At 46.7% G+C, this 16,461-nt stretch overlaps 1 protein-coding gene across 1 annotated transcript; it reads left to right on the plus strand.

The window, feature by feature from the left end:
• The first annotated feature begins 4,635 nt into the window (after window positions 1-4,635).
• On the plus strand, window positions 4,636-15,228 carry LOC138580834 (ly6/PLAUR domain-containing protein 2-like). The gene is made up of 4 exons (XM_069651696.1): window positions 4,636-4,723; window positions 11,096-11,162; window positions 11,477-11,581; window positions 13,913-15,228. Exons 2-4 carry the CDS (start codon window positions 11,117-11,119, stop codon window positions 14,071-14,073), a joined length of 312 nt encoding a protein of 103 aa, XP_069507797.1. The 5' UTR covers window positions 4,636-4,723; window positions 11,096-11,116; the 3' UTR covers window positions 14,074-15,228.
• The last annotated feature ends 1,233 nt before the right edge of the window (window positions 15,229-16,461 follow it).

The following is a 16,461-nucleotide window of genomic DNA, read 5'->3' on the forward strand; positions in this document are numbered from 1 at the left end:
TCTCCTTTGGGACAGCTGGCCTCATTACCGCTTCCCGTTGTGCATCCTCAGCATCTGACTGGACCTCTGCCACGTTCTGTGCACATCGTCTCACTACTGGCAATGCAGCGGTGCCGACCTCTGCTTCCTCCTGCTCCTTCTCCTTCTTTTTGGCCCACAACTGAAGGGCCTTTAATGTTTAAAGGTCCCGCTCAGATGTGGGTCAATGTAATCACTAGACCGCTCATTAGAGTTTTGCAACTCTGGCTCCCACTTCCTTGTGTTAGTACTAAGAGCATTATGGGACTTGGAGTCCATAATGTTCTTAGTTATTCCAAAATCAAAATCCTCAATTTTACAGGAAGCCATAAGGACTGAAGGATAATTAGGGACATTATTCAGAAGGTACTTCCATTTCTCCTGACCCGAGTTACCTCCCATGTGATCCTCCCGCATAATACCACCACATGGTCAGGTCTGATATCTGTCGCCTTCTTGAGGAACTGGACCTGGACGTCCTCGGTCTCACTGAGACATGGTTCACAGCCAGCTCTGCCACCAGCTTCGACACACTCCTACCTGACGGTTACAAGATCCTCTCCGTGCCCAGGCCCAACCGTTCAGGGGGTGGTGTTGCCCTTATCTTCCCTGAGTGGATTCCTGCCACTGTCACTCCTACGCAGACCTACTCCTCTTTTGAATGCCTTGTCTGCCGACTCTCTCTCTCTCCTAGCCATTCCCTTACCGTGGCTACTATCTATCGGCCACCTGGTCAAATTTCCTCCTTCCTCTCTGAATGGGCTGACCTCTCCTCCTCACTCCTGTCCTCAACCACCCAACTCCTCTTTCTCGGTGACTTCAACATCCACCTCGATGCCTCCTGTCCCCCCACTGGTCTCTTTCGCGAACTCTGTAACTCTCTCTCACTCTCTATTCTCCCGTCTGGGCCTACTCACTCTGCAGGGCACACTCTTGACGCTCTGATCTCTTCTGACCTTCCCCTCTCCCCTCCTCTCTCCACTCCTCTCTCTTGGAGTGATCACTTTCTCCTATCCTCCCACCTCTCCCTCCCTACCCCACAGGCAAAGCCACCCTCTTCACTGCCACCCACCTTCTCGGTCATCCGACCCATGAAGCGCGTGTCAGTTGAGGCTTTTGCTGCTACCTTCTCGCCCCCTCCTCCCCCCTTGGCTGACTCCCACCCTGACACAGCCCTCTCCATGCTCTATTCCTCTATATCTGATACTCTCGATATCCTTGCCCCTGTCATGAGAATCCGCCTGAAGCCCAAAGCCAAATGTAACTCCTGGTATGACTCGGATCTCGTCACCCTAAAACGCAAGTGTAGGGTGGCAGAGAGGAAATGGCGTGCTTCATGTTCATCCTCTGACAAACTGGCCTGCCGCCTGCTCCAAAGGCAATACCGGCTCTCCGTTCTCACCAAGAAGAGAGCCCTTATCCAAGCCCGCATCTCTGAGGCATCAAACAACTCGGCCGAACTCTTTAAAATCTGCAAGGAGCTGGCCAACCCTGCTGCAGTCTCTACCTCTCCTGTCCCCTCCCAGGCCCTCTGCACTGCACTGGCCTCGCACTTCATCTCAAAAACTCAGGACATCCTGTCCTCGCTCTCCTCCTCTCTCCTCCCTCCCTCTCTTCCCAGCTCTCCCTCTTGCTCTCTTGCAGCCACCCCTCCACCCTCCTTCTCTGCTTTTCCACCTTTTTCTGCTGATGAGGTCTCCAGACAAGTCCGATCTATGAAAGCCTCGTCTAAACAGGTTCACCCCTGTTCCTCCAAAACCATCAAGGACCACATCGACTCCCTGGCTCCTGTCCTGGCTGACTTCTGCAACCACTCATTCGCCTCTGGAGTCTTCCCATCCCCCCTCAAGCACTCCCTTGTGCACCCCCTCCTCAAGAAACCCTCTGCCGACCCCTCCTGCCCGGCCAATTATCGCCCAATCTCCATTACTCCCTTCCTGGGTAAGCTCCTGGAGAAACTGGCCATCTCCCAGCTTAACCTCCATGCTGACTCTGTTGGTAATCTGCATGACCATCAATCTGGCTTCAGAGCTGCCAGAAGCACGGAAACTGCTCTCCTGAAAATCCGTGAGGACCTGCTCCTGAACCTCGATACCAACACTCCCTGTGTTCTCATTCTGCTCGATCTCTCCTCTGCCTTTGACACTGTCAACCATGCCATCCTGCTCAACTGTCTCCGTGATAACCTGGGTATCACTGGTCAGGCTCTGGCCTGGCTGACTTCTTTCCTCTCCGATCGACCCTCCCAGGTCCAAATGGGCTCCTTCCTCTCTGACATCTTTTTCTCCACCTGTGGTGTCCCCCAGGGATCCAACCTCTCTCCCTGGCTTTTCAACCAGTATCTGGCACTCCTTGCCCACCGCATCGCCGCTCTCTGCCCCTACTTCCAGTGCTATGCAGACGATACCCAGCTCATCTTCAGGCTACCTTCAGCCTCCTCCTCTCCTTCCCTCATCTCCGACTGTCTGTCTGCTATCCATGAATGGTGCGCCGCCAATGACCTCTGCCTCAACGCCAGTAAGACTGAGATTCTACTCATCGGCACACCCACTCCCTCCTTCCCTGCAGCTCTCTGGCCGGCCTCCCTTGGCCCCCTTCCTGCCCCTACCTGCAAGGCTAAAAACCTCGGGGTCATCTTCGACTCCACACTCTCCTTCTCTCCTCATATATCTGACGTTTCTAAGAAGTCACACTACCAGCTGCGCCTCCTCAGAGGTATTCTTCCCTTCCTCTCCTTCCCCCAGAAGCTCACTGTCTCTCGAGCCCTGGTTCTCTCAAGGCTGGACTACTGTAACAGCCTCTATCTTAATCTGCCTGCCTCCACTCTCCGCCCTCTGCAACTTATCCAGAACAGAACTGCAAGACTTGTCCTTGGCCTCAAGCCCAGGGACCGTATCTATCCAGGACTGAAATCTCTTCACTGGCTCCCAGTGGCCGCGAGGATCAAGTTCAAAACCCTCTGCATTGTCCACAAGGCCTTCTGGGGCCTGGGACCAAAATACCTCCAACTCTCTCTTCCTAAATATCTTCCTTCACGAGCCCTTCGCTCATCCGTCTCCAACTCCCTCATGGTCAGCCGTTTCTCGAAGCAACGAGCTGGGGGTAGATCTCTCTCCGCAGCAGGGGCCTCCCTCTGGAACAGCCTTCCTGCCTCCCTGAAACTTGAGGAGAACCATCTCCGGTTCCGGAAGCACCTCAAAACCTTCCTCTTCGCTTCTGCCTTCTCTCTCCCTCTCCCCTGCTAATCCTGCTTAACTCCCCACTGAACTCAGCTCAAACCTGCATCTGGGCCACTCTCAGCAACCTCGGTCCAGGGCCCAGCCACTCTCCACCTGCACTGCCTCCCCGGCTCCCCCTGCACTGTGGGACTGTCACTGTATCCCTACAGCCCCTTTCCCAGCACTTGCTCTGCACTTACCTCGCACTTGCCACCAGCTGGCCCTTTCTATTTATTATTTATTATTATTTTATTTTATTTATTTATTTATTTATTTTTATTTATTTTTTTTATTTTTTTTTTACGCTACTTACCTTGTACTGCACTTCCCCCCCACCTCCTCCCCCCTGCACTTCCTCCTTTTCCCCTTACCTCTGCACTTGCGCGATCTGAATGACACCTGGCCTAGTAGGATCGTTTGTCTGTTTTCCCCTTGTTTCCCTCCCTCCCTGCCTCGTCGCGCCTTGAAACACTTGTGTATAGGCGCGTTACAAATACCATATCATATCATATCATATCATATCATATCAGGTAGCGGCTACCTTTCCTTGGCCACATGGGAGGGGGTACAGGTCAGGGTTTCTGGGATGGTTACTTCTAATTCATCACACCCAGTCACCACTATAGTGGTCTAACTGCACCAGTACCATGTTATGCCACCATCAGAGGTCCCCAGATATTGGGCAGTGAGGATAGAAAAGGGCATTAGATGAGTGGAAGGGCAGAGGGGGAGAAAGGTTAATCACACAGGAAAGGTTTGTACTGGTAAGGAAGGCAGTGGAGGGTCTGGATGTTGCGGTGATCGTGTTCATGCCTGTAGAGTCAGTGTGCAATGACCCAAGCATAGCACTGATCACAAAAGGATCATTGCATAACGCTCGTGTGAGCAGTTGTCACAGTAGCCATTTTCAAATTATTGAATTCTGAGAGTTCTAATCTTGAGCCAAATTGTATAATAGCTGCGATAACAACTGGTAAGAAGGAAGATCTCGGGTAGGCATATGGCGACCCTAGGATGTATGACCATGTAGTCTCCCTACTGCACAGGCCAAATCCACAATCTCAGTCACATGGCATCACACAACTGTAGACCGGGCCTTCCAATTGTTGTTGCTACCGTCTCAATTTCGAGGCACTTGGGGTGTCGGCACTCTTGAGGTGCAGGCTGCAGGTGTTCTTTGGCAATCCATCAAAACAGTTCCCTCTTGTGCAAGTCTGGCAAGCTCACCAAAGGGTGACATCCTGTGGCAGAGCACACCGCGTGTCTGCCTCGGGGTGATGGAGCATGTGAGACACCCAGGTTTGTTTAAGCAAGTAAAATATTTATTCCATGAGATGTTTGCAAGCATGTGTGAGTCAGGGGCTGAAACTCTGCGTTCAAGATCCGGGTTCTACTGAATAAAAGCGGGTCCCTTCGTCCACTCCATCAGCGATCTCAAGGGAGCATCCCAGACACAGACTCGCACCCCAGAGGAGCACGGGCAAAAGGTGAGGCGCACACTTATTCTCCTTCGACATAATCATGCTCCGTTTTCTTTCTTCAGCTTTCGTTTCCTTCCCTCTCTTTTTAGTGGAATAATTCAGATGTCTCCTTTATCACGGCCTCTCTGCTGGTGATTCACAGACCGGATTAGTAGCAAGGCTCCCTGCTTGCTTTGTGATTCTTCAAGTGTTCACATAGCAATACAGGTGGAATTCATTCGGATATAAATGGGAAAACGGGTCTCCCTGATTGGATACCCATTCTGTCAGTCATGCTTCTTTGCAGGGTGTCCCTGATTGGATCCCCATTCTGGATCCCCATTCTGTCAGTCATACTTCTTTGCGGGGTCTCCCTGATTGGATCCCCATTCTCTCAGTCATGCTTCTTTGCAAGGTCTCCCTGATTGGATCCCCATTCTGTCAGTCATCCTTTTTTGCAGGGTCTCCCTGATTGGATCCCCATTCTGTCAGTCTTGCTTCTTTGCAGACTGGCAGCATAAGGGGTGTAAAAAGCCACGGTGCTTCGCACTGCAATCTGTTTAAACAGCTGTGGAGATGAAGCCCAGGTCAGCAGCAGTCACAGCAGCAGCCTTTTATAAGATAAGCATAGAACTGGAGTTGATGTCCAATAACCCATCTCCACTGTTTACTGTATGTCTGGGTGATGGCCTTAATGCATTTCTTTATTTGGATAATTGTGGAAAAAAACTAGTTGCAACTAGCTTAAATAAAATGGCAATAAGCACAGATACACACACTGCCTTCAAAATATAGAAAAAAACAGAAGGAAATACCCCAAAAATGTATAAATATTTTATTGTTATGTTCACCAAACCTTTTCACACACACAGAATTACTTTACAATAAAAAGATCATAATTTACAAAATTTGAAAGGGAAATTACAATTATATTGCTTATCCATAGTGCAATTCTTTCTCAAAACAGGCCATGCATAATGCTATAACATTCTAATGCAGTTATCAATGCCATCTGTCTCCCCTCCGATAGTTCACTCCAAACGTAGCCAGAGTTTTGAAAGTACGAGTCGTGCACACAACTTTTTAAAACCTAATTTCTTAACAGTCTCGTTGAATCGCATCTGCTTGATAAGTGTTTACGTGTCTCTAATTCAGCTGCGATTTGGCAAAGAAAGCACATTCTATTGCTTTAATCCAGACCTCTGTAGCGACCTTTGCTTTCGAAAGTTCCCAATAAATTAAATGAAATCCTGTATAAATATGGCAATAGTTCTTATCAGGGAACTTGCAGAGGTATTTTAGCAAGATGTAATAAGGGGCAACATTTTAGCGTATTACAAAAATTGAGTGTAGCTTGAAAGTTGGGTTTGTTGATTGCACCCACTTATGTGGCAGCATTTCTTTTACCTTCTGAGGATTGTCAATTAGAAATTGATGTCTCGAGTCAATTTCTACTAAGATCCCATCACAGTCTGCAATAAAATTCGTTACGGTCTTAGATTGACTACTTAACATAGCCAAATTTACATCGATGTATACCGAGTTCTTCGGAGGCTCTAAGATTTTTAGAAATCATTTTAATTTATTTCAACAAATAATCGACCTTCAGTGGGGAATACCAAATTCGTGCTGTGTCGGCACTATAGGTATAGATTTAGGAAGTCTGAAAATTCTTATCCACAAGTAGCCCTGCAAAGTGTTTAGTTCCTCCCATTTTAACAGCGTTGATACTTTTAAGCCGTAAGTTATGGTTGGTAATACTTTGCCCTTATAGAAGTTAATAAGGGGAACAAATAAGTATCTACAATATTTGGCTTTTATCTTTGTAATTTGGACATACAGCAGAGCTAACTTTGATTTTAGTATAATTTGGATGTCTGCAGGTCTGGGGCGTATCATGAATAGGATATCCCAATCATAGTGGGATAGTATATTTAATGGTGTCTTGGCAACAGCCCACCTGAATTTAGATTTGTTTCCTATTACTCTTTGTGATTAGAATCACTGATTTGGTCAACTTAATTTTTAAATTGTTGGTTTGCAATAAACTGATTTAAACCTAAAGAGAGTGTTGCAGACCAATTTGAGTAGCATCAAAGATGACAATTTCATCCACAAACAAGACTGACAAAATGTGTAACTGGCCACAATTAGGTGATTAAGAGTGGCAATTAGTTAACTCTTCATGGACATCAGCCACATACAGGTTATTCCATAAATCCTGCAGCCTTAAGTATAAACAGGGAACATATGTGTCACGTAGTCATTTGTCATCCCTCGCTGATTATCTCCAACTTGGGTAATTCCCTATATATGTGCAATGATGGGATTGACCTTCCTTATTATGCTGGGCAATCCCTGCAAAATGCAGAACTTGGTGTGAAAGGGCACTCTGGGTTGATCAACAGTGGTGTTGAGGCACAAGACGTTTTGACAATGTCAACAGACCTGTATAAAAAGTTTGGGAAGGAACCGTGAAAGTCACTATGGTCCAAATGTGGCCCAGAAGGACGGAGCCTATTCACAGTACTTTTGGTTTATGGTCTTTGCGGGATCAACATCATTGAGCCAGACTTCTAGGAGCTTACTGTGGGGCTCGTTCAGTGTCAGGTTGGCGATTTGGTCGACTGGGCACAACACGTTTCCGGTCCAAGCATCAATGATACATGGCATGAAGCTGCTTGTGGCAGGCAGGCGATGTGCGGGCCAGTGTAGCTCACAAATGATTCAGTGCAAGAATCAAGGCCCAGAACTGTTGCTTGACTGCTGGCAAGCCCACTGTCTTCAGTCGCAAGATGAGTCGTTTCATCTGAACTTCCAAACCAGGGAGGCTTGAAGAGGGGCTTTAAGGGGTTTAGTCACATCCAGGGACAGGGTTCAGGGTACTAGTGCATCAGTTACAGTAGGCTTTGTCCACACAGCAGTTTTCCCATGAATGTTCCTTGGGGGTAGTTAGGGAGTAGAACTTGCATCTGCCTTCGATGACATCAGTTGTAGTCTCTAAGGGCGCTTTGAAACACAATCTACTTGGTGTATGAGCGCCTTACAAATGCACAATAAATAAATAAATAAACAAAGGAAGAGGAGTTTGGAATAAGCTGTAATCCCAAAAGAGGTCCAATGAAATCTTCTTCCTGTGATAACCCAAAGATAAATTAAAGAAAGAGGGGGCGCCTCTTGCTTATAAAGGCACAATGTCACAGGGGATTGGTCCAAATCAAGCCTCATTTAAGGGGTCCAATCCAGGCTAATGTAACAATTGCCCTTTGCCTTCTGGCATCACACCCACTGTGCCTTGTCTGCAGGAAATGGGTAGTGGGGAGTGCATGAAGTGCTAGAGAGTCCTTAAGGCCAGCACCCTGGTGTGAGCGTGGCGTTGTTATGTCAGTAATACCTTTGACGCACCAGGTACCCGGAAACCTCCTCTTGTGGCAGATTCCTGTGTGCTGAAGGAAGGTGTTTCCCTTCCTGCATGGGGATCAAATATGCAGCAACCTGACCATTGTTCCGCATAGTAGCTGAGGAGATACTCAGATTAGACCACAATATAAATCAGTCTTGCCACCGCTGGGCCCTGTTCACAGAGCTGACGCCACAATTATATCAAATTGCTGTGGCTATATAATTGTGTTCTCTTAGTAGTCAGCATGCCAAAACCAGACATGGCTTATATTTAAAGATCTTCGTGCCATCAAACTGACTAAGGCATGCAATTATCAAGTTTGGAAACGGAGGTGCTTATGAGTAAAACGCCACCTTCACCTGCAGAAATGTTGTGTTCCAGCAGCAGTCAGCAAAGTGCATGCAGCGTTTGAACCTGCCATGTGCCATGGCAGGGCTGCTCCTGAGGGTGTCAGAAAACTGCATTAGCCAAGGCACATTTTGCACTATAATTTTGGCATGAAGCCTGTATGAAAGGGGGTCTAATTAGCAACAGAATTAATCATATCATTTTATTTATTAGAAATCAAAAAGGCTTCGGTTATACCACCAGATGGCAATTCTCCCACAATGCACCCTTCTGCTATTCTCTGAATCCGGCACTGTGGATGAGAGAGAAGCGTGTGGAATTCTTCTGGCAGTGCTATACCTGGGGGGTGTGGGGAGGCGGGCGGGGTGGGTGTGTGTGTGTGTGTGTTCCATGTATGTCCTGTGGCCGCACAGCTGAACCAATTATCTGTGCAGTGATCGAAGTGTACAAAAAGAAGTAGTGGAGCTATGTTCCCTCCTGGCCTTCACTGCTCCCCACAAACCAACATCGCCACGCCCCCTCCCATGCACAATACAAACCCCAAAACACATGTGCCTGCCATTTAAGAGAATGTCCAGTGCAGTGCACCGAAGTGCAAGTTTCAACTTCCTCCCACACTTTTATTTTAAAATGAAACCATTCCGGAACGGTTTCTTTGTAAAATAAAATTATAGGAACTGTAAAATTCAATTAAAAGAAGTAGAGGAGCACCGCTTCTGACCGCTCCCGCCCACTTCGACCACTGGATCTGTGTGATGGAAGCATGCTAGGAGTGCCCTGCTGCATCTGTCATGTGCATGAAGGAAACATGCACCCCTGCATGCCTCTCCTTCATTTCAGTGCTGCACATGCTGTGATTTCCGCATGTGAGTGAAGCTCAGACTAATAACAACCTTGTCTCTGTTTTTTGTTTGTCCGGGTGCTTGAACTGCAGCTGTCCATGCATGAGTGAGGGTGTGGGGGTCATGCATGATGGCCTTACTACACCAGCCTGGTGTGGTTATGGTTTTACATCCTGCCTGATATGCTATTTGTTTTTCGTTTTTCGTTTTGGGAGGATAGCTCAGGGGCAGGTGCGCTCTCCTTAGAAACAAGACAATGCGGAGCATCACAGATTCGATCCCCGGGTCCACGTTTAGAAACCTCTGGGTATTAAGCGCATTATAAATAACCAATTATCCCACTTGATATGATTGTATCATAATCCTGCCTGGTGTGGCTACTGTGTCTAATTCCGTCTCGTGTAGTTATCCTGACAGGAAGGGAGATTATGTGTAAACAATAGCGATTTCTTTCTGCTGTTTTACAAAAGAAGGTTTAAACCCTGAAGGGGAAGTGGAGGCCAGATGCATGGCGCATGGGAGACACAGGGCCTGGGTAGCCCTCTGTGGCATTCAGGTGGTACACAGAGGCAGTGTACTGCGGGTCCCCAGTACTGAAAGGGGATCATACTGAGGTTTGCCATCACGAGCCATCTGAAACTGCTGCCAGAAAAGGCCTGTGCTAAGAGCAGGTGGAACCAATTATGTGGGCAGCAAAAGCTGTTTTGTCACATTAGAAGAATGCATAGAAATAGTCTTCTTTAAATGTTCATTAAACTTTGTGGACTTGAAAAGAGAAGCAATGTGTTGAAGGGATAGTGGGCTCAGGTGAGCGTGAACTTTCCCCAGCTCAGAATTCTGAAAGCCCTCAGTCGCCAGGTCTCCTTAGGCCAACATTTGCCTTGTGTTTGCTTGTTTGTCAGCTCAGATGTTTCCCCAGCTCAGAGTTCTGAAGGCCCTAAGTCGCCAGGTCTCCTTAGCCCGACATGTGCCTTGTGTTTGCTTGTTTGTCAGCTCAGATGTTTCCCCAGCGCAGAATTCTGAAAGCCCTCAGTTGCCAGGTCTCCTTAGCCCGACATTTGCCTTGTGTTTGCTTGTTTGTCAGCTCAGATGTTTCCCCAGCTCAGAATTCTGAAAGCCCTCAGTGGCCAGGTCTCCTTAGGCCAACATTTGCCTTGTGTTTGCTTGTTTGTCAGCTCAGATGTTTCCCCAGCTCAGAGTTCTGAAAGCCCTCAGTTGCCAGGTCTCCTTAGCACGACATTTGCCTTGTGTTTGCTTGTTTGTCAGAGCAGATGGAGCCCTCCTGTTGTTAACTCTTCTTATACTTTAAATTGAGATGTTTGTAAGACCTCCTGGAACCTGGAGGAGGAATAGGGAAAGGATGCCCCTCCTCTGAACCAATGCTGTCCTTGATGTGCATTTGGCATATGTGGATGTTTTAATTAAAGTATTTACTTTAATGTATTATAAACATTGTGTAACTCTTTCTCCCATGTTCTGGTGTACATCATTTTAATTCCAGTCTTATACCAAACATGCATAGTTATGGCACTCTCACTCCGGGTGTGGTGCTTGGTTCATCCTTCCTGAACACCCCTGCACCTGTCCTTGGTATGTTCCCATATCCTTGAACAGCTGATAACCTCCTTTCCCAGAAGGCTGCTTTTAGACCAGATGGGACCAGTTCTCTATTCCATCCCCTCTCAACGAGTGTCAGTTCTCTCTTCTGTGGTCGCTCATTGACTCTCCATGCTCTTTCACCTGCCTTTCTGAAACTCTTGATTGGTCTTCCATTGCCAGCTTATTAACCCTCTGTGTCTTCCTCAGAATCGGACTCCAGACATCACAATGCAGCTCACAACTGTCCTCGTCCTGCTGGCCTCAATCTATTGCGGTGAGATACTGAACACAAAGCCCCAATTGAATGCATGCAGCCGTACAACCCAGGCAATGTAAACCCTACCAAACAAAGTGGAGTATAACTCCCAGTAGGAAACCCTTGGACAAAGGGTTGGTGCAGTGGGAACGGGCAATCGGTCACTCCCCGGGATTGTTCCCTCTGATGGGTGGTAGATGGGTGAGCGAGATGATCGCCTCACAGGCAGGATCATTCTGTTACCTCTGTCTCTGGGGTTTAACACATTGTGGTCAGGGCCGCTTCTCTCTCCCCCTGTCTCACACTCTTCTCTTCTAATTTCTGAAATGCAGCCTCCGCTATCAAATGCTACAAGGGCAATGATTCCGATGTGAAGCCGGTTCAGTGTGACAGCACATACAAGGACACATGTGCAACAACCACCTATTCAACGATTGGTATGTATAAATGTATATAACTGCCATAATGATGTCCCAAAGTATGTTCTGTATCATCTGTATATGTTTAAAGCATGTCATCGACTACAGGGTTCTGAGAATCAAAAGGGAGGGTCGGGACCTCTTGCAGGCCCATAGCAAACTTATTTATTTATTGTGCATTTGTAAGGCGCTTACACAGCAAGTGAATTGTGTTTCAATGCGCCCCAAGATGGCCTGAGATGGACTGATGGCATAATACCCCTACTATAGGTCCAGGGTGTGCGGAGACCCCTTTAGAAAGGAAGGTGGCAGTGTCCACCTGAGAGCTCTAGAAGCTGGCTGGGGTATCTCAATCCAGCTAGGCCGTTTGAAATGAGGGGAGTTATTCAAGAGAGGGCATAGGGCGTGCGAGCGGAGTAGCAGGACGCAGATTTCAGTCAGGGCCTCCCAGACAGATCCTGGGTGCTCATTGCAAGGGACCGTGCACTACCATTCGCAGGGTGCGCCCAAAGAATTGAGAACCCTCAGTCCCCTCTGTGTAGGTACTTTATTATTTATTTCCATTTGTATAGCACACACAAGCCCTCAGGCATCAGGGAGCTAGGGTGAACCGGTTACATGAGGCCCTTAGGCACAATCGACAGTATACATAGTTACAGTGTTACAGTCCTAGAGGTACAGAGGGGGCCACACAGAACTGTAAGGTACTGTTATATACACAGCCAATGTTAAGGTGTGAGGATATTCAGGGGCGGAGCAAAGTTCCACAGCAGTGGTAAGATACAGGGATATGGGCATGTACAGAGTAATGTAGCGATGTCGTACAGTCCATGAATATGCAGCGGCCGAGGCAAAGTACATCCAAGGGAAGTGGTTGCCTCAGAGATTTAGGGGGGCTGTGGTATAAAGTATAGAATAACGATTATCAGAGCAGAATTATCCTTTGGAGATATGAACAGAGCAAGGCTAAGGATATGACATTCTTGGGGGCCCCTGTAATGACCCATCACCTTCCCAAATTTGCTGAAAGTCTTGTCAGGTGATCCATGGGAACAGACACTCCCAACCTAAAACACACGATGAATTCAAACGTAGGCGGACAGATTTGTAGGACAGGCTAAGATGTAAATTGAGGCCAATCTCAGCTCAAATGCAGAAAATATACACAAAATATTGTTCTTTTTCTATATTACCCCTATTAAACTCTATAAAGCTAAGTGCATTGCGACATTGACGTATGGGTTTCAGGTCATTAAAACATCCATCCTGTATCCCAATCACTTTAATTCGTATTGGATTGGGTGTACAATCTCTTAACTTTAGTACCATGTTTGATCAACTCAAGTTACTAAGTAAAATACTGGATCCTCATAGAAAAACCCTTTTTGAAGATTTGCAAGCAGTCTATTTGGCAGGGACATCAATACAGCTTGGGAAAATGAAAAATGAGTGTCTGACTTCCTTGGATGAATTCAATTCTAAGACTGAGGGACCGCTATCTAATCCCAACAGGGTACAACTAATAATGACACTTTGGGATTGGACAAACCAGCATGACACCCTTAGGAAATATAAGATATACAATCATCACAAACATGCCATAAGGGAAACTAACACACTTCCACTCTGTCTAGTTACATTGCCAATGACAATGTTTCAAACGCTATTCCTGCGATTTTCTTTTAATGACTTGTGCACACTTCACGTCATGGGCTCGGCATGGCCTCCCACGTACTGTCAGATAATGTCGTCTTCATACATCTATTGCCAAAGTTAAAAATTAGAAGCACCTTTTGTTGGAATGCGAGGCTACTTATTTGGTTAGATGCCAATGGCTGGAAGGATTTGCCTTTGATTTTTGTCCATACAATGATTACATGTTTTGGGGACGTCGGTTTGGCTGGAATCTAGACGTCGCGTGTTTTAGCTCTCGTGCGAATAATAAAATGCATATGTGCTATGTTGGGTGAAGACTTTTATTATGTATAATTATTTGTGTTATCAATTGTACTTTTATCTATGAATAACTACTATATTATATTAGGACATTTTTGTAAGAAATGTTTTAAGGTTTTTTGGCCAACGAAATCACAATGAATAAATTAAAATAAAAGACAATCGTTTCGGGCATATGTGCAGTAGTAGTGTGGTCATAACAGCTGTAGGGGAGTTTTGGGGGTCAATATGATCGGGGTTCGCAGATGCTGAGAATTCTGGGCAACGTCTGCTAGACCAGGGGAGAGCCAGCTGGTTGTCTAGGCCACAACTGAAGATGTTTGATAAAGTGAACAAACCCAACCCATGAGAAGAACTAAACCCCCCCTTTCTCTCCATCTCTCACATGCACAGACTCTGTCACCCGAGGATGTGCCTCGCACGAAGAGTGTAAGAAGTGGCAAGACGATGCCATTAAGGAAAAGTATCCATATGTGGTTGAATGCTGCAACACTGACCTCTGCAACAAAAAGGGTGACGCCTCAAGCTATGGAGGCAGTGCAGGCACACACTGAAATGCACTGCGTCATCAGACCGAGCCACACTGAGAAGAAAAACCTGGATTCCGCGATCCCTTCAGAGCACCAGCATCATCCGCTACACCCCCTCGGATAAAAGATGTACACATATCCTATTCTGCATCACACAGCCCCCAAGTCAAAAACCATACTGTCATCAGTATTTCCCCCCATCAACCCAAAATACATTGAATTAAAAGTGGATTTGGGAGATAATCCATTTGGTCATCTTCAAAACGTCAACGGCTAGACCAATAACCTTCCCATATGGGGATATCAACCACATATTGCCCTTCCTATCAGTCTTATTGTACTGCCATGATATCACTTCCTCCCACTTAAGGTGCTGCAAAATGGCTTCCCGTACTGATTTATTTAGAGGCAGCCATTTTGTGGAAACCCCTTTACAGGCATGCAGGCTCCATAAAATGGTTGCCAGTACTGGGGTATCAGTACGGGTCGGGTGTGGTAGCCATCTCTGGAGTGAAATGACATAATGAGACGTCATCTTTGCTGCAGTGATATCATTTCCCCATGTAAATGGGAACAAGCGAGTTGCTGGCACACCCCACCTGGTTGGTATGTCAATCTTAAAAGTAAAAATGTGAGCAATTCTGATACATCCAATTTGAAACTTTAATAATAATATCAAACTCGAACATGTAAATAAAATCTTATAAGGATAACATCTGGAAAATACTACTGTCAGCATCAGATCTTTCTGTTGCAGCAAAACCACATTTTGCGAGGAAAAAGAGCCAGTGGGCCAGATGTATCATGCATTTTTCAAAGGGATTTTTCCCATTGAAAAACGCTTCTGTAAATGATGAGGCTCCCTGGGTCCTGCTGTAACCTATTTTAGGCACTTGCTCCAAACAGCAGTAAACCAACTAAACAAACTGTTTGTTATGTTATTCAATTTGATATTGATAGTTCACAATATTTTCATGACAACGTTTGATTTTCCTTTTTGACTCCATGGTCTTAAATGATTCCCTTAATCTTTCCAATGTGCCTTTGAGACATTCCAACCCCCCCTCTGGAGTTCTGAACGAAGAAACATGCGTGGATAATGGAGTTTTTCTCGCTTGTGCGTTGTGCCGGCTGTATAAAGAAACATGAAGTTCACTATTAAAGCATATGGAAAAAAGATGCGCTTCTTTTGTTTGAATGGTTCCGATATTTTATTGGGGAAGGGTGTACATCAGGCCCCACGTTCCTTAGTTAAAGAATATTGGGAGATTGAGTGAATCCGTGTGTCTGTCAGTCAGCCAATCAGTGAGAGGCTTTTACAGTAAACACTTTCCTGAATATATTAGCCGTGAAGGTAAAAGTCACAGACGTGTGGCTGGTTTGGCAGAAGATACAACGCTTTCAAACAGAGGAAACCCTCCGTGTGTAGACACCGGCTCGCTCTGCTGGCGCTGGTGGGTACAGCCTATACCATATAGTGACGGTGCAACGTCCATGCCGTGGTGAGCTACCAAGGCTGCCTCTCCCGAACAGGTGACAAAGCACAGAGTGTTGAGGCCCCGGCTTTGATCCCCCATGCAGTGGCGTTTCCAGCCTTATACCGTTTATAGACAGATTTTAAACAGGCATCCACTTTGTTCACCACCAAACTGTGTTTGAAGGTGCCAGGGACGCATAGAAATAGCTTTACTGCACCATGCCAACGCTCACACCCTGTGTCTTATGAAGAGCACTGAGGCAGCTGCGCGTCATGGCTTTAGCAGCGCGGGCAAACCATAAATGCAAAACAACACATTTTGATTACATGCTGACACCTTGAAAGTATAACCAAAAGCTCTGATATGTTAAAGTTTTGAATTATTCATCACCACTGGCATTTCTCTAGACAATCTTCCACAGCATTGTTTTTTACCCCCTCAGCACCATTACAGAAGGTGACCAGCCTTATGCAAATCAGCCTTGCTACTGCCACCCATGGGAGCAGCCCTGTCAGACCGGCTGTGGTGTCGCCAGTGTTTATGTGTTCCGAGGACGAGTCCTCTGTTTGTTACCATTAACCAGTGGGCTGTGACCTACGTGTAGGAAGGGGCGGGGCTACCGCCAGAAAGGCAGTTTGAGGCTGACAGCCATGAAGTAGAGAAGTGTTGCATCCCAGCCCCTGTGTCGGTGTATCCTTGTATGAATGAGGGTGGCTGACTAGCAGCGTGAGGAGGTCCTTTTGCGAGATACTACATTGGCGACGAAGCGGACACGTATCTTCCACCGTGCCCACTTTTCTCTACTGCATGTAGACATACCCTCGTGCACTTGTTGAGATACACTATAACCAAAACGTGATGCCTGGAAGTGCCTTGGAGACCTGCACTTATTATAATAGCATTCCCGAAGGTGCCACGGGTGTCCTTATTGGCT

Source organism: Ambystoma mexicanum, chromosome 3p (genome assembly GCF_040938575.1).
Source record: "Ambystoma mexicanum isolate Mex_15411 chromosome 3p, UKY_AmexF1_1, whole genome shotgun sequence".
Taxonomy (NCBI): Eukaryota; Metazoa; Chordata; class Amphibia; order Caudata; family Ambystomatidae; genus Ambystoma; species Ambystoma mexicanum.